The sequence below is a fragment of the Photinus pyralis genome, unplaced genomic scaffold, assembly GCF_008802855.1.
Source record: "Photinus pyralis isolate 1611_PpyrPB1 unplaced genomic scaffold, Ppyr1.3 Ppyr1.4_LG6, whole genome shotgun sequence".
Classification (NCBI taxonomy): Eukaryota; Metazoa; Arthropoda; class Insecta; order Coleoptera; family Lampyridae; genus Photinus; species Photinus pyralis.
The window spans coordinates 6,283,311-6,306,867 of NW_022170663.1; the positions used below are offsets into that span (position 1 = coordinate 6,283,311).

The following is a 23,557-nucleotide window of genomic DNA, read 5'->3' on the forward strand; positions in this document are numbered from 1 at the left end:
AACGTTTATACAATTTCTCTAAAATGAATAATTGCCACCATCCGTCATTTCCAGAGAAATCTCAACGACAGAACAAACAAAATACGGCCTGCTTGACTTTTACTTCCACGCACTTGATTGGCATGTTAAACTAATAAACAAAAAATTCTGTCCAACCGTAGGTACACTTTCTTAACAGTATAATATGTTAATTTAGAAGACGTGAAGTCTAGCTTCAAGTACTAGTCGTGAAAAAATAGTATATATACCATGGTAAAGAGGCCTATTATTGGCTTGGGGGGGGGGGCAAAAATGAAATAGCCTATCAAAATAGGACATACGGTACCTACATATAGCGAAAAGTATTGGGTTTTACTAGATTTGTCTGTCTGACTCTTTGGTAATACGCGATTCGCCCTTTTGTAACTGTGAGAAATCTTCTTCCCTGTTACACCAAAAGATCACAAAAAATGCTATAAGGGCGTAAAAGAAAGACACTCAAAGCAGGATTTTCCTTTTTGTGATATACTAGCTACTTTATAAGTTTCTGCAAGCAACACAAATACTACTTTCTTATATCTCTCACATCCTGATTTAGCCAATTGTATATTCACAGAAATCAATAAAAATCATCTTAATGTTTCTAATAGACAATGTCTTCAATTATTGTACCTATCTAGTTAGCCGTGCACTTTATCCGAAATCCAAGAAGGTTTTATCTTCGACCCATTAAACTCTCCATTGAATCGTCTCTCTAATCCACTAGCCCCCAGGCCTCTACGATTAACAATTGAAAATGCTAATCCTGTCTAAAGAATTGGGTGAGAACCATATATACAACTTCACTCCCTCGACCAATGTCACATTTTACCATCGGTTTCCATCCAATATTAAACTCTTCCAGTTCGTGTCGACTTAAATGCTATGCGTTTATTACCAACCCTTAAAAAACACCTTACATGTAATCACCATATATGCGAAAAAATTTTGGAAAGAACCTCACTCTCGTCCTATTGTAAAACATTTGAAAATTTGGCTGTTTAAACTAAACAAACTACAGCGTAAACTAAATCTTCTCGGATTTGTTTTTGATCTGCAAATCATTATTCGCAGAACATTTTATTTGTAATGTAGTAACAAATATCTTAGGTATTTCCCACCTACATATAACGTGACAGATCATTAGGATATTTTTAAACCAAAAAATTGGCGCCAAAATTGATAATAAATTAAAAATCTTTATAACGAAATTTTAATTAATATTTTTAGAACGTCACTTAACCAAGGGTTCTTCGTATCCTTTTCCTTTTACTATTTAATGCACGCGTTTCTTTTGCAGGATACTCACAAATAGAACAAAATGCCACAAGCGGGAGAGACGAAAAACCTAATTACGACATATTTAATTTTGGTGGCTCTGCTATTTGCCCTCTGGATGCTTTACACCGGCCTGTTCTAAGCATGTAAACGATCAACGTAAGTATTAGAAACATCAAATTAGCTTTCTGGCAGCAAGAAAAATGCCTGGCATAAGTTTTAGGGCACATTAACAATATTCCTACCGTAAACCTCATTGGTAAAACATCATTTGTGCAAATGATGTAACGCGCGCTATTAATATTAATTCTACCTGACTGTACGCGTAATATTGCAAAACTAATTTTAGAATTATACTGCAAGCATCGTTTTAAATAATTGTGTAAACTGTGTTTAAAATAGAACACTATTTTTAATTCGGTTGTTTTTTTTGCAGATCAAAGACGAGTTAGAAAAATGGATGCAAGAAAGACAATATACATACGTTAAAACATTAGTTGCTGCAAAAGTCCCCCGTCATCGATCATCATGATTCATAAACAACTTGCCTAACATGATGTGTACATGTGCATTTGTATTTTTATAAAAAAAATAAGACACTACCCTAGAATGTTTTTATTTAATTTTTAAGGAGATTGTTAAGTGGATCAATAAATCGTTAATTTTTCTAAATATTGGGCACACACTTTAAATTTTATTTATTGGTCTTTCCCGGCCTAAAAGCTCTTTCAAGGTGAAATTAAATGTGTTTGACACCTAACTCAATTCCATATTTTACCTATTCTTAATTTCCCTGATTGCAGAGCCACTGGCAAACCTGCTCTAGATGTTTCTATAGTCCGCGGTTTGGAAAGTCGGTAAGGCTATATGCGCTGTTATATTCTACTTCGAAAGTCTTACATTTTAGTTATAGTCCAGTCAACCTGTGTCGTAAAACACCCGTCGAAGGAAAAAAATAGTATAAAGCTAATTTTTTCCCCATCGACTACTACCATTTAGACAAGTGTTTAGCCAAAAGTCCCCACCCCTACCCCCCTTGCTTCCCTCCCTGTGCCCCTCTAAACATGAAAAGTGTAAGGGTTTCTTAAATCGCGTCTCTCTCGAGTACTAAACGACATATCGGATTGCAATTTGTTTTATTCATCATATTATTTATATTCTCTTTGCTATAACATTGTCTACAAATAAGTTTCAATTGACTTTCGTCGTAACTTTTACCGTTTGTTGGTAATGACTATGAAAAGGTAAAAAGTGGTATATTTTTCGGCACGTAATTTTACTTTTTGTCGCAGAAATTTTCACGCCGACATTTTATCAAAAAATGTTGCCTACAAAAGTTGTAGCTCCCATTATTACCTTTAAAATGATATGACATAGGACGTACTTTGTTGAAGAGCCGCCGAGATTCAGCCGGTGTAATGCAGAATGCGTACCCAGTCGTGGCGGGCTTCGTCGAGGTGGGCCCGGCGGCGCGGCGTTACAATGCTAATATTGTTGTATAGTGAGTGTTTTTTTTTTAACTTTAAGGTACACTATTGCATTTTCCCTAAACAAAACCTAAATTCCACCCTTTTTCAATTTGTGTCAAATTTTAATAAGTCCTTGTATGCAGCTAAAAATCGTATTTTAAATAGTTTTCTATTACCCAAAATCGTCCTGAAACCTTCATTTTCATGCTTACTTTCTGTCAGGAAATTTTAGTTTCCATGACAGAGGCAGAGCAGACTACGTTTCCTGCCGTTTGTCACTTTACTGGCCGCACCTGTCACTTATTACCGGCCGCACCGTCACTTTACCAATTACCGGCCGCATTTGTGACATTTCCAAATGTCTATAAAGACTCCTGTCATCACTGAGACTGACATTAATCAAAAGTTCTATACAATAATTGAAATTTGATATTAAAATACGATTTCGGGTAAAATTTCATACAAACCTCGTCAGTAAAATGACATTACCTGACTCGGAAATTAAAGTACTCGACAGTAATGTATCATTTACCTGACTTTTATGTAAATAACTATTGTTTAAAAATGCATGTAATATTTTTTTAATGTTATTTTAGAACAAACTAATTGCGGTATCTTAATTTGAAGTAAAAAATATTTTCAGATTATTCACATTAAAAAATAAATTGATGTTGACCATTTCCGATTTCCTAAACTTCCAGGACAAGTTCTTCATTTTCCTTGACTTCAACCAAAGTTACATTACTGCATGATCCGCCACAGCTCCCACACATTTCTGTGCAACAAGTGATGCTTTAAAGCAGCTGCCATTACTTTTGCAAGCCTTTTTGCAGTTGCAGGATCCAGTTTTGAATCTGATAGTATGCTCGATAGACGATAAGCGTGTTGTTCAGCAGCACCAGATGTTGGAGGGAGGGATGCGATGTTAAATTTGGATTTTAATGACATTTTTGCAACAGCTTTAAGTTACATTGAATATCAGACATGCAGACCTTGTGCATCCATATTTTTTTCAAGAAAAAAACCTCTCCTACCTCTTTGAGAATATTTTTGTCTGCCTGTTTTTCATAAAACTGTCATTTGATGAACTTAGTAACTTGTATGCGTTGATTTTGGAAGAGCAATAGTGTCTCCCGACTCCCAGATTCAAAGTGTGAGGCCTACAGTTGTTGTCGGACAGGATTCCGATCTTTTCGTTCTATTCTTAGGGCTACCACAGTGCCAAAATGTACAACTCTTCTTCCACAAACCCTCTGGCATACCATCAACCTATGACATCGGCAAGACCCGTGAAGAGATTGGTGATATGAAGGATGTGATATTATTTTTTTATGCTATCACATAATGTGATACCACGTCTTCTTTATTCGGCAAAGGCAAAATCAACGAGAACAAATCGGAAATGGTCAACATCAATTTATTTTTTAATAAAAAAAATTAAGATACCGCAATTAATTTCTTCAACATAAACGAAATATTACATGCATTTTCAAACAAAAAACTATTTAAAATACGTTTTTTAGCTGTACTTATACAAGGACTTATTAATATTTGACACAAATTTAAAAAGAGTGGAATTTAGGTTTTGTTTAGAGAAAATGCAATAGTGTACCTTAAAGTTAAAAAAAAACACTCACTATACAACAATATTAGCATTGCAACGCCGCGCCGCCGGGCCCACCTCGACGGAACCCGCCACGACTGGGTACGCATTCTGCATTACACCGGCTGAATCTCGCAGGCTCTTCAACAAAGTAAGTACTATTTCATATCATTTTAAAGGTAATAATGGGAGCTACAACTTTTGTAGGAAACATTTTTTGATAAAATGTCGGCGTGAAAATTTCTGCGACAAAAAGTAAAATTACGTGCCGAAAAATATACCACTTTTTACCTTTTTATAGTCATTACCAACAAACGGTAAAAGTTAGGACGAAAGTCAACTGAAACTTATTTGTAGACAATGTTATAGCAAAGAGAATAAAACAAATTGCAATCCGATATGTCGTTTAGTAATCGAGAGAGACGCGATTTAAGAAACCCTTACACTTTTCATGTTTAGCACAGGGAGGGAAGCAAGGGGGGTAGGGGTGGGGACTTTTGGCTAAACACTTGTCTAAATGGTAGTAGTCGATGGTGAAAAAATTAGCTTTATACTATTTTTTTCCCACTAAAAACACAGGTTGACTGGACTATTAGCTCTTTTTCAGTTGCCAAGCTCGTAGGAATCCCGTAAAAGTGCAAAGATTTCATTGCCATCGTGCTGTGAACTTTAGAAAATTAGGGGGAAGCAGCATTTTTGCTTGGTAGATTCTAAATACTACGTACCCCATCGATCTAGGTATATGCCGCTGTGAGTTTCACGCGGGATTAAAGGTCCTAAAAATCTGTTTTTTTGTTGTAAATATCTCTTTCGAATCCCATATTCGTATCTCCCCCAACAATACATGCTTTTCTTGTTGGAGAATTATAGGTATCCACCGAGGAAACGATTCCACTGTGGATTGAAATGATTTTGAAAATCCATAATACTTGTTCACCATATCCAGACATATTTTGTTTGATTTTAGTCCTTTCTTAAGCATCAAAATGCACTAATAGCGATATTAGTCTTGATTCCTGCTTATATGACTTTGCATTTAGTAATTCATTACCTACACTGCAACAAAAGATGCTACTGGCCAAACATTTCTTGGGAAAACACTTTTTCTTATTAATTTTGGTGCGTAGAATCCAAAACAATTCGTACTTTTGAACTAGTAGCCCAATCTTGGAACTGTTTGAAATTATGGATTCTACAGGCCACATTCTATAAGAAAAATTTTTCCGGGTCGATCTGAGACAATTTTTTTTGAGGGCCTCAGAAAAAGGCAGTGTATAACCTTCCTTTTTTACCAAAAATCGACTGCACCAAAATTTCTCGGGAAAACACTTTTTCTTATTAATTTTGGTGCGTAGAATCCAAAACAATTCGTACTTTTTCGATCAGACTTCTCAATCAAAAGTTATAGACTAGAAACCAATTTCGAAAGAAAATTCAAAGGGCTGTAACTTTTGAACTAGTAGCCCAATCTTGGAACTGTTTGTAATTATGGATTCTACAGGCCACATTCTATACGAAAAATTTTTTTCCGGGTCGATCTGAGACAATTTTTTTTTCGGGGCTCAAAAAAAGGCAGTACCTTTAAGTTATTCAAATATTTGAGAACGATTTAGAAATGTTTAGGGAAAGTTTCCATTGTCACAAAATCAAATATAAAAATCCGATACATCTGAATACCGAACTCGATAGTCTACGTAACTTAAAAACAATAGGGACCTTTCTTATATCCTTAAGACCATGTGTACCAATTTTCAAAGCGATCGCACGTTTCTAAACAAGTTATCATGCACACGGACAAACGGATGGTCAAAAATGGATCTGTTCCAAAATCGCTAGGATTAATTTCAGAAAGGCGTACGTATCATGTGCACGACGTACGATCGCTTTGAAAACTGGTACACGTATTCTTAAGGATATAACTGGTATAAGAAAGGTCCTGGTAGGTACCTCCTATATAATAATAATAATAATACGCTTTTACTCCCCTTAAATTTGTATATAACAATAGAAATAGAAAAAAAGCTAACCCCATACAAGGTATAACTTGATTTTTTATGTAGTATACTATTTTAAATTTTTAATGTATTTGAGTGACAAGTATTTGAATACTTTTCAAAGTATTCGAAATGGTACTTTTTATAGTATCCGAATACCTTTGATAGTATTAGAATACTTTTGAAAGTATTCGAATACTTATTTTTTTAAGTATTTGCATACTTTTCAATGTATATGTATCTAGGATTCGCTTGTGCTGGACGTAAAAGTATTTAGTATTCAAATACCTTTGATTTGTGTAAAGTATTTACTATTTAGTATTCAAATACTTTTTGAAAGTATTCTGCCCAGCTCTGATGGAATGTATATAAGGGCATGTATACAATTGGAGGTAAATTAATATGAAGAGGAAATTAAGTGGGAAAAATCGTTAAAAGAATTTTCTCAGGCATATAGTAGCGCAATAATTAGCAATATACTTATATAAAATGAGTAATGACATTATAATTATTGATCACGTTAGAAACTGTAGAGAGCTTAGGCTAAGGCGCAAATACTCATTCTGGGTTACATTTGGATTTGCAATAGAAGGTAAATGTGTGACTAACAGAAGACTCAAAAAGGCAAGCACACATTCTACAAGTCAAAGCTAGAAACTCTCTAATGATTCAGAGCAACTAAAATTGTGTACAAATAAGTAGGTAGTTGCGTCCTCTCTAAAACTTTAAGGAAGTTTTCAGATATCATATATGGATAGGAAAGTCAATTGTGACTTATAGGTGGACATAATAACATTTGGTCACAACAAAGTGAAGATGATGATTGTCTGTGTTGTCACACCAAGAGTAAATCGAACATTAGGAGTAGTAGTAATATCCGTTTGTTAATAGCTTTCTATTTTTGTTCGCTGTACGAGTTGTGCAAGCATTAATTGACATCCTTTTTCCTCATGTAGTATTTATACAGCGTAAATTTGTAAACATTTCCTTCAATTGGAAAATCTTTGAATGGGCAATCTAGTAATCCTAGTTGATCCTCGATTCAATATTGTAGTTCATAGGAACTAAGTGTACGTCCCGTGTAGGTACTTAAACTTATTTATGGTATGATTCGGTGTGTGCCCGTATAAAATTGATCGACGTTTAAAAAATGTCATTCTGAAGCGCTTTAGTTCTTGATTTAAAAATGTGGTACAAGCCCCAATTGATACCTAACGGTATTAAAGAATTCAATTCACAATTTAATTATAATTGAAGCCCTTTACTTTACTTGAGTTTCAATTACTTAGTCCGATTTTTAGATATTTTCTTAAAAAATGAACCTGAAACACCTTACCAAGGAGATGGCGCACTTGTACCAATTGTATTTAAACTAATTATTCAAAAAAATTTTTTTCCGGGTCGATCTGAGACAATTTTTTTTCGGGGCTCAAAAAAAGGCAATGTATAACCTTCCTTTTTTACCAAAAATCGACTGCACCAAAATTTCTCGGGAAACACTTTTTCTTATTAATTTTGGTGCGTAGAATCCAAAACAAATCGTACTTTTTCGATCAGACTTCTCAATCTAAAGTTGTAAACTAGAAACCAATTTCAAGAGAAAATTCAAAGGGCTGTAACTTTCGAAACTATACTTCATTCATTATAAGAAGGTAGTAGATGGCGCTGGGTTTGAAGATAAGCACACACAGGAAAAATATAAAACGGCACTAAATTATTGTAAAGTAGAAATATCTTGCACTGCAAACACAAATCAATCTTTGACATTAACAGTTAATGACACTTCAATAGTTTAGATGCCAACAGAAACTACTAACTTGCAAAATTCGCCACTCGTTTTATGTTTCAGCGTAATACTGACTTGTGTTTTAACCAATCACACTGAAGGTTAAATCTTCTCTATGTTTTTTACCGCTACCTTCTTAAAATGAATACAGTATAGTAGCCCAATCTTGGAACTGTTTGAAATTATGGATTCTACAGGCCACATTCTATAAGAAAATTTTTTTCCGGGTCGATCTGAGACAATTTTTTTTTCGGGGCTCAAAAAAAGGCAGTGTATAACCTTCCTTTTTTACCAAAAATCGACTGCACCAAAATTTCTCGGGAAAACACTTTTTCTTATTAATTTTGGTGCGTAGAATCCAAAACAATTCGTACTTTTTCGATCAGACTTCTCAATCAAAAGTTATAGACTAGAAACCAATTTCGAAAAAAAATTCAAAGGGCTGTAACTTTTGAACTAGTAGCCCAATCTTGGAACTGTTTGAAATTATGGATTCTACAGGCCACATTCTATAAGAAAATTTTTTTTCTGGGTCGATCTGAGACAATTTTTTCCAGTTCCAGTATATCTAGTAGGTATAATTAAAAATAAATTTACAAAAGAAACTATATTATTTAACTCTTAAAGTTACACTTACTGCTGAGAACAGTGACATACAGTACGATCTGACGTTGAATACATTACACATAACTTTTTAATGTAGTCTTAAATGAATACGAAAAATAACATCTGTCAGAAGAAAGTGAAAGTATAGAAGAAATGAATTTCTTTCCTCTTAAAGGTAAAATGAGACTGCAAAGCAACTCAACGATTAAAAAGACGCAACTATCCAACTTAAAACAAGACTAATTGTGTTCGTCAGGAGAATGCCAGGCAAGTCTTTCTTCGTAAAACTGTATGACTACTTGGGGACATAATACATTGGCCTTCTTAGCAGCAACCAAGTCAGCATCATCTGTACCCTTCCACTTCATTAAGAACATTAGCTCACCGGTCGTATCGGATGCGCCAATAATTTTTTCTGCCTCCAACCCCCGATCAAATCCAGTTTTGGAATCGGATTTGGAACTCTTGGATTTCGATTTTTTATCGGTCTTAGTGTCACTTTTACCCTTGTCACTTTTGCGCTTAGGTTTCTCGCTATCGTCGGACTTATCTGAACTTTCAGAAACTGCACGTTTTCGCTTCGATTTCGAATCTGACTTTGACTTTTCTTTTTTCTTGGGGGAGACCTCCTTGACATCGGAATCTGAACTCTCAGACGCCGCGCGTTTTTTCTTATCTGGCTTGCTCTTCCTCTTCTCTTTCTCCCCTTCGTTGTCGGATTCTGAGCCTTTCTTATCATCTTTCTTTTTATCAGATTTGGACTTGGCCTCTGTGTCTGAGTGTGACTTGGCGGAATCAGATGATTCCGTACGTTTAACTTTCTTTGCAGACTTATCATCTTTCTTTTTAGATTTTTTTACTTCGCTGTCTGATTTTTCTGAGGACGAGGAACGGGTACGTTTCTTGGACTCTTTCTTCTTTGCTTCTGATACATTAGACTTCTCAGAGTCAGTGGACACGCGACGAGATTTTCTTTCGCTTTTCTGAAAGGAAAAAATTTTTAACTTGAGTGACAAAGAAAACCAAAGTAATGTTCTCCCAGATTTCAAGGTATACTACTCGGTTTGGGGTAACACTGCATGAAAACAACTAAACTTACCATAGACATCAAAAGAAATGTCCAAAAAATGGTGTGTGCACGATATCTAGTAGGTCATGCATATTTCAAAAATAAAGAAAAAAAACAACTGTCCGCCAAAATACATTCCTAAATGAAAAAAGTTGCCAACCTTTTTCCCACCAACATAATGTAATATATATATAAGTAGGAGAATAGATTATAGTAACTAACAATTCAGGTTACCAAGGGTTGGTTTTTCATATTTCAGTTAAACTAACAGTTAAATTATCTTCATAGGAACAAATGTATTCACATAATAGGTTAACCTTCAGTTGCACATAATTTGAGGAATGTAAATAAATTAGAATTTAGTCAATAATCACAATACAAGTGGGAATGACACATCGCCCTCTAGGAAAATGATATAGTACTACAATGCAGAATACTGTCCTAAGACAACAGTTTTCTTTCCTACAACAAATATTGCACCCATTTTATAATAGAATCAATGTCAATGTCATACTCCCATCGATAAAGACTAATTTATTTAGTAATACTCATTGACTTTAGAAAAATAGTTTTGCATATCGAGAAACAAGTGCAAATTAAGATAATCTTATGCTAAATTACTATACATAAGTTAAAATAATTATTATTCGGAAAACCCACTAGTTTTGACATGGCTATCACTACATCAGTAAAACAATTAAAATAGTGAGGAGGGGTTAAATTAGACAAAATTTGATCCTAGTAGACTAGAACTCCTGAAATTCTATCATATTTGAATATTATCTAGCAAAGGGCCATTTGAATATATAACTCTCGCCAGGAAAGATTGCCGGTCACAGCACACCTTGTGTCGATTTACAATCTTTGTTTTTATTAAGATGCGAGCGACTTCTGGAATAGGATCGTGCTAATGTTGAACAAAAAGTCTTTTCGTTCAACATTGACACGATACTATCCCGGAAGTCGCGAGCATATTACGAAAAACAGGGATTGTAGATCGGGATCAAGTGTTCTGTGAACGGCAATCTTTCCTGGCGAGTTATATGTAATTTAAATTCAGCGATCAATAAGGGGCGATCAAAAATGAGTTGCTGTCGAGTCGCCTTTGTAAGTTCAAGTTAAGTACGATTTCCCATGTAAACAAAAATTCCAAAGGTAACTCGACAGCAATTCACTTTTGATCGCATAGTACAATACTTTAAGCAATGAGAAAAAAAACGGAAAAAACTTGAAGAAAAAGACACACGCAGCAGTAGTACATGAAAGAATAATGGGCGATCAAAAATGAGTTGCTGTCGAGTCGCCTTTGGAAGTTCAAATTAAATATGATTTTCCATGTAAACAAAAATTTGAAAGGCGACTCGACAGCAACTCATTTTTGATCGCATAGTAGTATATTAACCAAATTAATAGAGGGGGACCGCTCATCACTTTTCAAACGCAGATAAACCTTCTGTCTTTTATTACTGGTTAAGAAATTAATACTTTTTAAAAGGGGAACAAGAAACAGTGCAATAAATTGTTTTATACCTTCTCCTTTTCCTTGTCCTTCTCCTTCTTCTTATCACTCTTTGTATCGGAAGCATCAGATGCGACTGAGGAAGTGGAATTGCGCCGCTTTTTGTCTTTATCCTTGCTAGCTTTCTTCTTCTCGCGCCTTGTCTTTTCGAAGGCTTCGATTAGATCGGGACAGTCGAGATTATCCTCCGGCTCCCAGGTGTTGTCGGTCTCCGAGTAATTCTTCCATTTGAGGAAATATTCGACTTTACCGTTTACTATCCTTTTATCGATAATCTTCTCGACCGAGTACTCCTCCTCGGAGTCGCTGCTTTTGTCCGCCTTTTTGTTTTTACCCATACTGAAAAAAACGTTAGGGAGTCAAGTTTGTTCGATGCTTCCCTCACCGTGCTAACGGTTTGCGTTGAATGCAACGGTAAAACGGTAGCTACGCGCGATGTTTAATAAATGAGCAGTAGTTTTAAAGGCTTACCTCAATACTTTTCGTAAAACTTGAGAAGCAAACACAAAAGACCGCTAAACGGCTAAATACAGGTACGCGTAATGGCGAAGATTTTATTACCAACGTAATTAATACCGCATTTTTAAACGAAAATCCCTAACAAATGGCGGTAAGCGGTGGCGTTGGGTTCAATGGTTTTAAAAGGTCAAGTCAGTGGCGTCCCTGTTAATTTTTATCAGTCCAAGAATACGACAAGTTTCAAATCCTTGGTGTTTCTGTTTTGTAATGTTAGTCAGTGCCTCTTCCTCTTTCATTTTCTTGTCCTTCCTCTATCAACCCTCTTCCCTCGCCCATCTCCCGCGGTTTTTGTGCTTTTCAGTGCTATCACTGAATAAGTAAATTACTTAACAACAAAGAACAAACAAACTTGTTCTGGGCTTAACAGATATAACATTAACGAAACGTAACTGCTAACTGCCAGAATCAGGAATTAGTACAGTACCATTGAATAAGTATTACCGTTGAGTGAATATTTATTACTCAATGGTATTATGACAGTACCTTTCTTTCAACTGCCACTGTTAAATTTGCGCATTTCTTCAATGGTGTCGTCATCTATCGGCGCATATAGAATGTTAAAGTACCAACGGCAACTTATTGTTTGTTTTTGGCAACATTGTATTGTAATGTAATATCTGTTTTGTTTTGGAGGTTATGGTTCAAAAGTTTGATAGCTTTTAAATTTAATTTTATAAAAATCGTAATTTACATAAGACATGGGAACAAACGTAAACCCGGATAAAAATCAGCTTTTAGCTGTTTTACAAGTTTTACGAAAATATAACCTAAAAGTATGTATTTACAATTAACAATGCAAAATAACTAAATAACATAATTCTAAGGGTACGGAAGAGTTGTTAAAGAAAGAAGCGAACATTGCAATCAATTTAGAACAAGAGAAAGTAGAATCAGATGTTAACAGTGTTCTAACTGGGTACAAAAGTGATGGTGATCCGGAAACGTACGAAGCGTCATATGTTGAGCTAAAGCACTTCGTTGAAAATTCTTTGGATATTTACAAGCACGAGTTAGGGATGATTTTGTATCCTGTTTTGGTTCATATGTATCTTGAGCTAGTTTATAACGGTCACACTGAAAAAGCCATTGATTTGATGCAAAAATTTGGCCCAGATCAAGACTTATACTATCAAGATGATTTAAAAAAATTGGCCCTGGTCACAAAAAGAGACCATATGAACGGAAATGAACTTACCGACACCTTTAAATCAAATCAATTTATCATACGCATGTCTCGTGATACGTTATCCCTACTCAAACGGCACCTGCATGACAAAAAGGAATCAGTACTCTTAAATATTATTCAGGAACACTTGTACTTCGATATGTATGAGGGAGTAGCACGAAATAAGGCCCAGATCGACGCGACTGCTGGTGCAGTTGTAGGGGAAGCAACTCGCTTAGGTACAACTAAATGTGTGTAGCACAAGTACATTGTTCTGTTCTAGATAATAAAGCCAAAGTGTATTACGGCATTCCCAAAGCACCTGATATACAGACATTGGCAGCACCTGTTGAGGATGAAGAAGAAGGCGGCGAACAAGAGACCCCCGACAAACCGAAGAAGAAGAAAGCAAAGAAAGATCCTTTATTTTCAAAGAAGACCAAGTCGGATCCCAATGCCCCACCTCCTGATCGTATTCCCATTCCGGATTTGTGAGTTTTCTAGTCGTTTATGTTTAGCCTAAGATTGGTATTTTCAGGAAAGACAATGACAAGGTTGAAAAGGTGAAGTCGTTTCGTGAATCGTGCAGGCGAATTACTTTAGGGCCAGAGACAATGCCTTCTGTGTGCTCGTACACATTACTGAATGCAAATTATACGTAAGTCTAGTCTTTATGTATGTGTCCTTTAGTGAAATCCGTCATTTCACTAAACTCTGGCCTAGTCATTTAGCTAGATAAGTGATATCATTTATTGATCTCGAAGAGGAAGGGAATCCAATCGTTTGTCCCTAGAAAGTACACGGATTTTACTAAAAGACTATGACATATCTATTAGAATGCACGTCAACACGCCCTCTATATGTAGTCAATTTTTAGGGTGACCTGTGCAGAAATTACTGAAGATTCAAGCATATTGGCAGTCGGGTTCAGTGATTCAATTGTTAAGGTATGGACATTGGTACCGCAAAAATTGAAAGCTATGAAATCCGCTGAACAGCTGCAGGATGTTAACACGGATGCCGAAGACGTTTTGGTAAGTCATTAAGTGTGGATGACACGATTTTACAGTTCGTCTGCTTAGGCTCGAATGATGGACGAGCGATCCGGCGAGAGTTCGCGATCTTTGGTTGGACACGGAGGTACAATCTACTCTGTGTCATTCTCACCTGACAGGACGTTATTGCTGAGTTGCTCAGAAGACAGCACAGTTCGTTTGTGGAGTCTACAAATTTGGACTTGCCTGGTTGTGTATAAGGGCCATATGTTTCCAGTTTGGGATGTTAAATTTTCACCATTGGGGTACTACTTTGCAACTGCGTCACATGATCGCACAGCACGTCTTTGGGCAACAGATCATTATCAGCCTTTACGTGTTTTCGCAGGACATTTTTCAGATGTTGATGTAAGTTAACAGTCCTCACACTTTGGAACACAGTTAAAAACAACAGTACAGTTATCAATATTTTAAAAAGCGCTTGAGAGAGACACGTGTATTGTTCCGTGGGAAAGAGAAGGACGACGCATAAGAGAGTGCGCATTCTCTTCATCGGATAGACGCAGACAGAAATATTAATTTTAATCAAGGGTAGTCTTTACCTAATTTCTGAAAAAAATATATTTCACTTGGTAAACAGATTAGAGAATCTTACACTATACTCTATTCATTTTAAGAAGGTAGCAGTAGGGAAGCTTTGACCTTCACTGTGATTGGTTAGTCTTACTCTAAAAAATAAAACGAGTGACAAATTTTGTAAGATGGTAATTCCTGATCCCAAAGAAACTGTCCAACTGTATTTAGCTGTTGATGTCAAAGATCAAAGCGTGAAATTGTTTAACCTTACTGACTATGGAACAAAGATACTAACAATATTCTCAATCTAATTCTTTGTTTTTTTAATCTTCCAGTGTATACAATTTCATCCAAATTCGAATTATGTGGCGACAGGATCGAGCGACCGCCGGGTCTGTTTATGGGATTGTGTAACTGGAAATCATGTACGAATCATGACTGGTCACAAATCGCCAATCTACGTTTTGGCCTTCAGTATTTGCGGACGTTTCTTAGCATCTGCTGGAGCCGATTGTAACGTACTAATTTGGGATTTAGCTCACGGACACTTGGTCGCAGAATTTCAAGGACACGAAAAGACCATCCACACGTTGACATTTAGTAGATGCGGTAATTTGTTAGCCTCCGGCTCCTTGGATCACACCTTGAAATTGTGGGACTTTAATAAACTATCTGAAGACACCAATTCGGAAGATGTTAACATATCGCATAATCCAGAAGTAAAAATGGGCGATTTGTATATGTTACGGAGTTTCGCTACAAAATCATCCCCTATTATTGCTTTACATTTCACTAGGCGTAACTTATTGTTAGCCGTCAGCATGTACGATGGAATTACTACTTAAATACTAAACTTCATTTATTTATAAAAATTACAGAAGTAGGTTAGGTTATCGAATGTAACACAGAATGAATTTATGTTTGTATTAAACGAATCTTTTGTCTTATATACATTTTTTAAAAAATCATACAATGCAAATGAGTGTTACCCTAAATTGATAGTGTAAACAGAAAGAAAACATTAAATGGAATAATTAACATTAAATTTGCAGATTCAATGCATTGTCCTTCGTCAGTAACAACACAAAGCCAAAAAACTAAGCTACATATATACAGTATTACCGAAAATGTAATATTTTGAACACTACTCAGTTTCTTAATTCATGAAATGTAGGTAAATTACCTAATAAATCACTTATTTAAACAACTTCCATACTTTCGTCAGTCTGTTCATCCACTTTTGTATTACTTTCACTTTCGTTACATTTATCTACTTCCATTACCATACTGTCTGACCCACTAATCACCGTCGATTCTTCTGTTATGGCAGTTTCATCGTTATTTTGTTGATCAGTCTCGTTTGTTTCTTCATTACAATTGTTCGTAGTTTCAACATTGTCAGTAGCAATTTCATTGCTGGTCTCTTCTGTGTCATTTCCATTCTCTTTACTAAAATCTTTGTCATTAGCAACGGGAATGTTATCATCCACAGAACTTTCTGCTTCTTTGTCAGGTATCCTACTATCCTCGTCATTTAAACTTTTAGTTACGTTCTCAGCTTCATCTTGTTTAACATCCTTATTTTCCTTTTCCTCTTCGTCGTTTATTTCGACAACGTCGTCCGATGTACCAATTTCCTTTTTAAACTTTTTACTTGGCTTCAATTCCTTCCTATCCAGACTCTTTTCCTTACTACTAGGTCGTTTCGTCTTCTTCGTCTGTGATTTTTTCACTTCTAGTACTTCATCTAGTTTCTCATCTACAGCATCGCCAGCCTGTGGCGTAGTATTTGAAGGTTCTTCAGGACGCCTGACTAATCCAAGCACGTCGAGCATACTGTGCGTTTTAATTGCCTTTTTCGCATCCTCTGCCGATGGATAGGCAGACTTCCGTTCACATTTGGCTAAATGACTGGCCAACATATTTCCTATAACAAATAAAAATTAAAGATCGAGAAGATTACTTCAATACTATACAGGGTGTTTTTTTGGGAGCTTTAGTTAAACGTTTCTGGGAAAGTAAAATAGGTAGGTTTTTGAAAATTTGTACTTAGGAGTTACGCTGAAGGCGGAATCGATGTAAAATATTTTCAAAATTGCCACACTTCCGGAAACACTGGAAGTAGATAGTAACTTCGTTATTTTAAATAGCAACCTCAATTTTTTATTGGGTTTTTGGATTCTACGTGAAATTCTTTGATACCCATATGTCGATATCTGCCATTTATGGTTTTTAAGTTATTTTGACTTTAAGAAAAAAAATGGCGGATGCAGATGGTACCTTGATAATTGATTACTGGAAAACGGTTGTAGTCATGGCAACCTATTTTTATCAGTGCATATAGAATGAATACAGCTTTCTTTTAGTGTACTTAAAAAAAAGTTAAGTTGCGTAAGACCGCCCCTATGGAGATCCAAATTTATGAAACTTCAAAGACTAAAGACTCAGTTTTTTTTTTAATGGAATCACCATTTTCTTAATATTGCATGAGATAAAGAATCGAAATGGGCATATTTTGACAATACATTTTCCTATAGCTATCTTTAACAGTTTCTGACTTATTCCCATATTATTGAATTGACACTATTTTTTTCGAATTTTCTTTTTAGTAGTCGGCCATGATTTTATAACAATTGAATTTTAAACAATTCTAGTGACAGTAATCCGTCACCTACTGTTATAGGTTAACATAAGTTTTTCAAAAATCGAAAAATGACCCGCAGTGGTTTCACCTATTTTTGAACTTAATTGTTATTTATGGTGAAATGGACAGAATCACGGCACATGCTTGCCGTACATTCATTCGAACACTGGAACGAAATTGTATGAATTTTGGAAATGTTGTATCCCCAAATGCACTACAAACCGTTGAAGTACAAGTGATACAAAGCTCTACAAGAGAATATTTAAGAAAATGAATTGAATTGCAAATGCAAGATTAACAAAATAAATTCCATGTAAAATATAAAAAACTTCGTTGAAACATTTTTTGTATGGAATTGTTGCTAGAACAGCATTATCTCTCAGAATTTTCAGACTTATATGTTGTTTAAGAAATTCAGTTGAATGACTCTGTCTAGGTTTCTCAAAAGCTTACCGTCCTATATCTTTAATAAATGACTTATTTAGACTAGAATCAATGATATTAAAGTATCCTTTCCTTGATTTGTTTAAAATTCGATTGTTATAAAATCATGGCCAACTACTAAAATGAAAATGCGAAAAAAAATGGCATCAATTCAATGAAATAGGAATAAATCAGAAAATGTTAAAGATAGCTATAGGACCATGTAATATCAAAATATTCCATTTCGATTCTCTATCTCATGCAATAGTGAGAACATGGTCATTCCATTTAAAAAAACTGAGTTTAAAGACTTTGAAATTTCTTAAATTTGGATCTCCATAGGTGCGGTTGTATGCAACTTAACGCCCTATTCATTCTCTTTGCACTGATAAAAATGGGTTGCCATGACTATAACCATTTTCAAGTAATCAATTATCAAGGTACCATCTGCATCCGCCATTTTTTTCATAAAGTCAAAATAACTTAAAAACCATAAATGGCAGATATGGACATGTGGGTACCAAAAGAACTGAAATTTCACGTAAAATCCAAAAATGCAATAAAAAATAGGGGTTGCCATTTAATATAACGAAGTTACTATCTACTTCCGGTGTTTCCGGAAGTGTGGCCATTTTGAAAATATTTTACATCGATTCGGTCTTCAGAGTAACTCCTAAGTACACATTTTCAAAAACCTACCTATTTTACTTTCCCAGAAACGTTTAACTAAAGCTCCCAAAAAAACACCCTGTATAGGGATGAACAATGAGAGGAAAAACAATCAAGGATTCATCCATTAATGGTGTAAAGGCAATGTTTCTTCCAACACTATAAGGGTGTTGGTGGAGGGTCATCATGACTTTCCAATCTTTTGTTTTATGCACTTTACATCACCGCAATAAACAATTGAGAACACCAAGTGGATTTTTTGTGGTAAATTCTGTCATTTTGTTTGTATCATTTTTAGATTTGCATGATGTTTATAATTATTTACTCCTATGCCAGTTCCTCTTTCCACATTCATTATACGAGGGTGTTTAATTCATAACAGGAATCATTAAGAAAACAAAGTGTCTTGTTCTTTTGAAGAAAAAAATGTCCATGTTTGCCGCTTGATAGTTTTATTAAAATTCCATATTACAAAAAAAAATGAGAAAAAAATCAAAGTTAAAAAAACTCAAATATTTTTTGTCGCCAAAACGGTTACTATAATCGGGCGAATGTACACTGCATAAACGATGCAAATTTCCAAAAATATTTCCATAAATAAGAAAGTTGACACTGCGCATGCACGCATTTTACATAAAGATATTTTTCTCCAACCACCTGAATAAGACCCTATTTTGTTACGCTTTTTGGTACAAAAATTGGGCGATTTCGGGAGTCGTCGGTGTCACCATGGTAACTGTCCAAAAAGTAGGTACTTTTCGGACTAGTCCAAAAAGTAATTTGACCTTCAAGACGAATGTTAACCAATCAAAAAATTACAAATACCTAAGGCCTGTTTAGAGTTTGCAAGTTTTATTGCGGGCAATAAAAATTGCGGCAATATTTATTGCACGCATGCGCACAAGTTTTATTAAATACTGTGCCGAAGAAATATGTGAACCATTACAGTACATCGTCAATAATTCCTTGCAATTTGGAGTATTTCCAGATAGACTCAAGACAGCAATAATAACGCCTCTACACAAAAGCGGCAACAAAAGAGATATGGCAAATTACCGGCCTATTAGCATCTTGTCTTCCTTTTCAAAAATTTTTGAACATGCTATGTCCAATCGAATAACTACCTATTTACATGAAAATGGACTCTTTTCAACTTCTCAGCATGGATATATAAAAGGTAGATCCATCGCTACAGCTGTTTTTCACTTTACCGACAAAATACTTAATGTTTTTGAGAATGGTAAAGTGGCACTGGGAATATTCTTAGACCTTTCAAAGACCTATGACCTAGTCGACCATGACGTGTTGCTAGACAAGCTGTTAAGGTATGGTATTAGAGGTACGGCTCATAACTGGATTGCGTCATTTTTACGGAACTGTAACCAAAAAGTTGTAGTACAAGGAGAAGCAGTCATAAGGGAATCAAGTACACTCTATACTACCATGGGCATCCCACAAGGAAGTGTAATTGGACCACTGCTATCCATTCTTTTGGTGAACGACATTGATTTAGTCTTACCCCAGGGCGATAATTGTTTAATTACTAATTACGCAGACGACTTTAACATCCTGATAGAAGCAGAGAAATTTGATAACCTAATGTTAACTAGCAACAAAGTGTTCGGTGACATGAGGTCCTATTTTAGTGCTAATCAACTCCTCCTCAACGAAAATAAAACACATTGTGTGCTTTTCAAATCTGTGTATTCAAATTTAAGTGTACCTGACGTAATTAATATTTGTGGTGCTGAGAGACGCTTGTGTGAGAACACTACATTTTTAGGAATAACGCTGCAATCCACTTTGAAATGGTCCGTGCATATAAGTAGAATCTGCATAAAATTAAATTCTGCATTGTACTCTATACGTGTCATGAAACCATACCTCAATGCGAATTTTGAAAGCCGGTTCAGATTTGGCATAATATTTTGGGGGCATAGTTCTGACTGTGAGAAAGTTTTCTTAATCCAAAAAAGAGTAATCAGGTCCATTTTCTCGTTATCATACCGTCAATCCTGCAGGGGCGTATTTAAAGGTAATGGCATTCTTACCGTCTCAGGGGTGTATATATTTGAAACATTAGTGTTTATGTTCAAGAATAAACTTTTATTTAGTCGCGATAAAATCGGACATAGTTACAATACAAGGAAGCTGGAGGCCTCGTACAACGTACCCACGCATAGACGAACTGACAGGAGAAGAACTGCTATTATTCTTGCATCAAATTTTATAATAGACTTCCAACAAATATACAAAATTTAAGTAGCCTTAATGAATTCAAAAGAGCGGTGAAAAACATACTAATTCAAATTGAACCCTACAGTGTGTCGGAATTTGTGGAGCACCGGCTTGGACTTTGATTGGTTTGATTATATGTATTGACAATACTTGCGTCAAATGTATTTCAATGTAATTGTAATTGTATACATTTTTCCGCAAATATATTATTTTATTATTATTATTATTATCAAGTGTACTTTTCGATCAGCTGTTGCAATTTTTATTGCGTTGCCAGAAGTAGATCCGGAGCGATTTTTACTGCATTGCACTAACACAAGACTAAACATTTTAATATTTAAGAAATATACCTACCGTCATCATCACTATAACCGCACACGCAGAACATTTCATGTGGCAATACAGATATGGGCAATGATGCGTTGAGTTTCTCGCACATGCCCATATGCGTTTCCATGGCTGCCTTACACGACGTTGAGTATTGACAATTTCTGCTGGGGCAACCATCTAACGACCTAAACGGGAACATTAGTCTCAATGACTCGACAAGAGCGCATACTTACTGGAAGTGTTGAGAAGCGTTAATCGGGAATTTACATTCTTTACAAACTAAATAACTAGGGGCACTAACAATGGTTAAATTAGAGAAATTAATCTCCCTTTCCGTGTCCTCCCACACCTGCTTGTCTTGTTTTGATTTAGGAACCATAAGGCCATTCTTCGGAGGCGTCCACGATATCAGACCGGACTTGCTACGCTGTGACGAATGCATGGTGATCTGGTGATCTTTGAGAGTATCTTTGTGTATAAACCATAGGGCACATTTAGGACATTTTTTCGCCATAGTCTTTTTCTGATGTTTTTGTAGATGTTGCATGAAATAGTTAAGATTCTGTGGCAGAACTCTGCCCGCTGTACATATACTCGTTGACTTCAAACAGAACGGGCACTGAATTGTTGAACCATTGTCATGCTCGCTGTAAAAGTGATCAATGACTTGGCGATGTGAGGAACATCTGTAGCTGCATGTGCCGCACTGATAGGGTAATTCGGCAGGTACATGCTCCTTTGACAGATGCTTGCCCAATGAGAATGAGTTAGCAAAACGTGTTTCGCAGATGATACAAATGTACGCCTCTTGAAAGCGCGTTTCCGAAGGATGTGATGATACAATGTGTTTCGCAAGACCTTCAGGTGATCCTACACTAGATAAACAATATCTACACTGTTGTATACCTCCAGTTACACTGTGGGCGTGCGAAAACAAGTGGTTCATTAGCCGTATATTGTTACTAAAATGACTTTTACACATTGTACACTTTAAGTTATACCCCAACTTTGGTGTTGAATTTTGTTGGGTGCCTTGAATGGTTCCGTAATAGTAATTTTCTAAGTGCACCATCTGCTCAGGTACATCGGGTGAAATTGTTCTTGGGGGCTTGGGTTGCATTTCTAAAGTGGGTGAGGGAGAATCCGATTTGAAATTAATGATTTTCCTCTGTCTGCCAGAAGTTCGTTTGGCACCACCAGAGGGCGTGTTTGTTTCAACAACCGGAGTTGGTGCTGGTTTGATAGTGACAGCAGGTGGGGGCGTCTCCTTTGTCATAATACTCCAATTCCTAAATGGATTATTCGACACTTTGTTTAAACGAACGGGCAGGGAATCTGCGGTATCGGCTCTGGTTTGTTCCGACAAATGCAGGAGAAGATTGTCGAAACATGCTGCGGCTGTGGTCCCATACCACTCTCTCCAGACCAATTCATCCAAAAACTGTTGAATAATCTGCCGAGATAGTAACGACAACGTATTTTGGAACATTCTTGGTACAATTCTTCGTAAATAATCCATTATCGTATGATTATTTTGGGATGCATCACTCGAAGTGGATTGGAGAACGTTAGCAAATCCGATAGAATTTAATGTCCCTTTATCTACAGTCAGATCGGTTACAATAATACTTTGCGGATGTACCCACTTAACGAGAGGTTCTAATATTTTTGCAAAACGCTTTTTGTAATTCCGATCACCGTCAGCTAAAGGTTCGACGGCTCGTAACCGAATTAACCGTGCTTCTGATTCAAGCAAACCAAGCACTTCAACTTTAACCTGTCTCTGTTGCCCATCTTGAGATGTCGTCCCCAATGATATCACACCAACTTCGACACGGCGCCCTGGACCCCCAAGCGGCTTAACATGAGAATGTAAAGCTACTGTACACATCGCCCGTAACCATGTATATATACCCTTCACGTAAAAGTTATCAACTTTAACCTGAAATATGCGGGTGTTAACAATGCATTCGTATGGTTGAATGGTAAATGTATCCTGATTAGATCTAGCCCCCCCCCATCACCAAACACTACTCTGAATCATTTTGGAACATTTGATGATCGTACCTATCAATGTACTACACGGTTATTATGTTGTCTACAACTGTATTTAATCACACAATCAACTAACTGATAACTTCTTAATGCAAGCTGTCAAATTAATTAATATTAGATGTGATCTAAAATTTACACGGCCTTCTATCAATCAAAATTAGCTTACTGACTTATTCAATAAATATAAGTTCTGTAGCATACATTTCCTATTTTCCAATTGTTTCCAAAATTTCAGCCACATGGGTCTGCTCCTTACAAAGTTATACCATTGAATAAAAACACTATAAGAAGCCTAACGCTTATGGAAGAAAGCGCGACAAATCCCCTTGCACCCGCATTGGTTGTGATCACCGAACTCTCTTTGCGGTAAATAGGAGGAAAGCAAATTCTCATTCTTCTCAGTTCAAGAATCGACACTATTGACAGTGTTTCCATTATATTCTCAGTTCAATCTCTGTCGCGCTTTATTTTCACGGGGTTAGGCTTCTTATAGTGTTTTTATTCAATGGTTATACGAAATGAAGGTTAATCAAATTAATGTTNCTATATACAGTGTGTCCCAAATTGGGTGGGATTGCATGGGTAACTTTGTTATTATTAA

At 36.0% G+C, this 23,557-nt stretch overlaps 3 protein-coding genes and 1 long non-coding RNA gene across 4 annotated transcripts; 2 read left to right on the top strand and 2 right to left on the bottom strand.

Annotated features, from left to right (window-relative positions):
- Positions 1–1,299: 1,299 nt before the first annotated feature.
- LOC116174208 lies at positions 1,300–1,970 on the top strand. Its single transcript, XR_004146055.1, has 2 exons — positions 1,300–1,455; positions 1,733–1,970. It is a non-coding gene; the product is annotated as an uncharacterized LOC116174208 (long non-coding RNA).
- A 6,770-nt stretch (positions 1,971–8,740) lies between these two features.
- LOC116173084 (chromobox protein homolog 5-like) lies at positions 8,741–11,959 on the bottom strand. The gene is made up of 3 exons (XM_031490367.1): positions 11,814–11,959; positions 11,354–11,681; positions 8,741–9,737 (listed from the first exon to the last, which is right to left on the bottom strand). Exons 2-3 carry the CDS (start codon positions 11,678–11,680, stop codon positions 8,994–8,996), a joined length of 1,071 nt encoding a protein of 356 aa, XP_031346227.1. The 5' UTR covers position 11,681; positions 11,814–11,959; the 3' UTR covers positions 8,741–8,993.
- A 481-nt stretch (positions 11,960–12,440) lies between these two features.
- Positions 12,441–15,554, top strand: LOC116173083 (transcription initiation factor TFIID subunit 5-like). Its single transcript, XM_031490366.1, has 7 exons — positions 12,441–12,634; positions 12,686–13,265; positions 13,310–13,517; positions 13,565–13,684; positions 13,904–14,060; positions 14,109–14,429; positions 14,933–15,554. Exons 1-7 carry the CDS (start codon positions 12,560–12,562, stop codon positions 15,440–15,442), a joined length of 1,971 nt encoding a protein of 656 aa, XP_031346226.1. The 5' UTR covers positions 12,441–12,559; the 3' UTR covers positions 15,443–15,554.
- Positions 15,507–22,843, bottom strand: LOC116173082 (the record flags this gene model as incomplete). The annotated part of the gene is given in 3 exon segments (XM_031490364.1): positions 15,507–16,524; positions 20,926–21,086; positions 21,135–22,843. Coding segments are annotated over 3 exon segments (2,598 nt in total), but the record flags the coding sequence as incomplete, so codon positions are not given.
- Positions 22,844–23,557: the final 714 nt, after the last annotated feature.

Bases quoted from the DNA above. Each gene is read 5' to 3' on its own strand.
- LOC116173084 (XM_031490367.1), bottom strand. From the start codon at position 11,680: ATGGGTAAAAACAAAAAGGCGGACAAAAGCAGCGACTCCGAGGAGGAG. The intron at 9,738-11,353 runs GTATAAAACAAT...TTTTCCTTTCAG, and splicing joins AGGACAAGGAAAAGGAGAAG to AAAAGCGAAAGAAAATCTCG.
- LOC116173083 (XM_031490366.1), top strand. From the start codon at position 12,560: ATGGGAACAAACGTAAACCCGGATAAAAATCAGCTTTTAGCTGTTTTA. The intron at 13,266-13,309 runs GTACAACTAAAT...GTTCTGTTCTAG, and splicing joins AGGGGAAGCAACTCGCTTAG to ATAATAAAGCCAAAGTGTAT. The intron at 14,430-14,932 runs GTAAGTTAACAG...TTAATCTTCCAG, and splicing joins GACATTTTTCAGATGTTGAT to TGTATACAATTTCATCCAAA.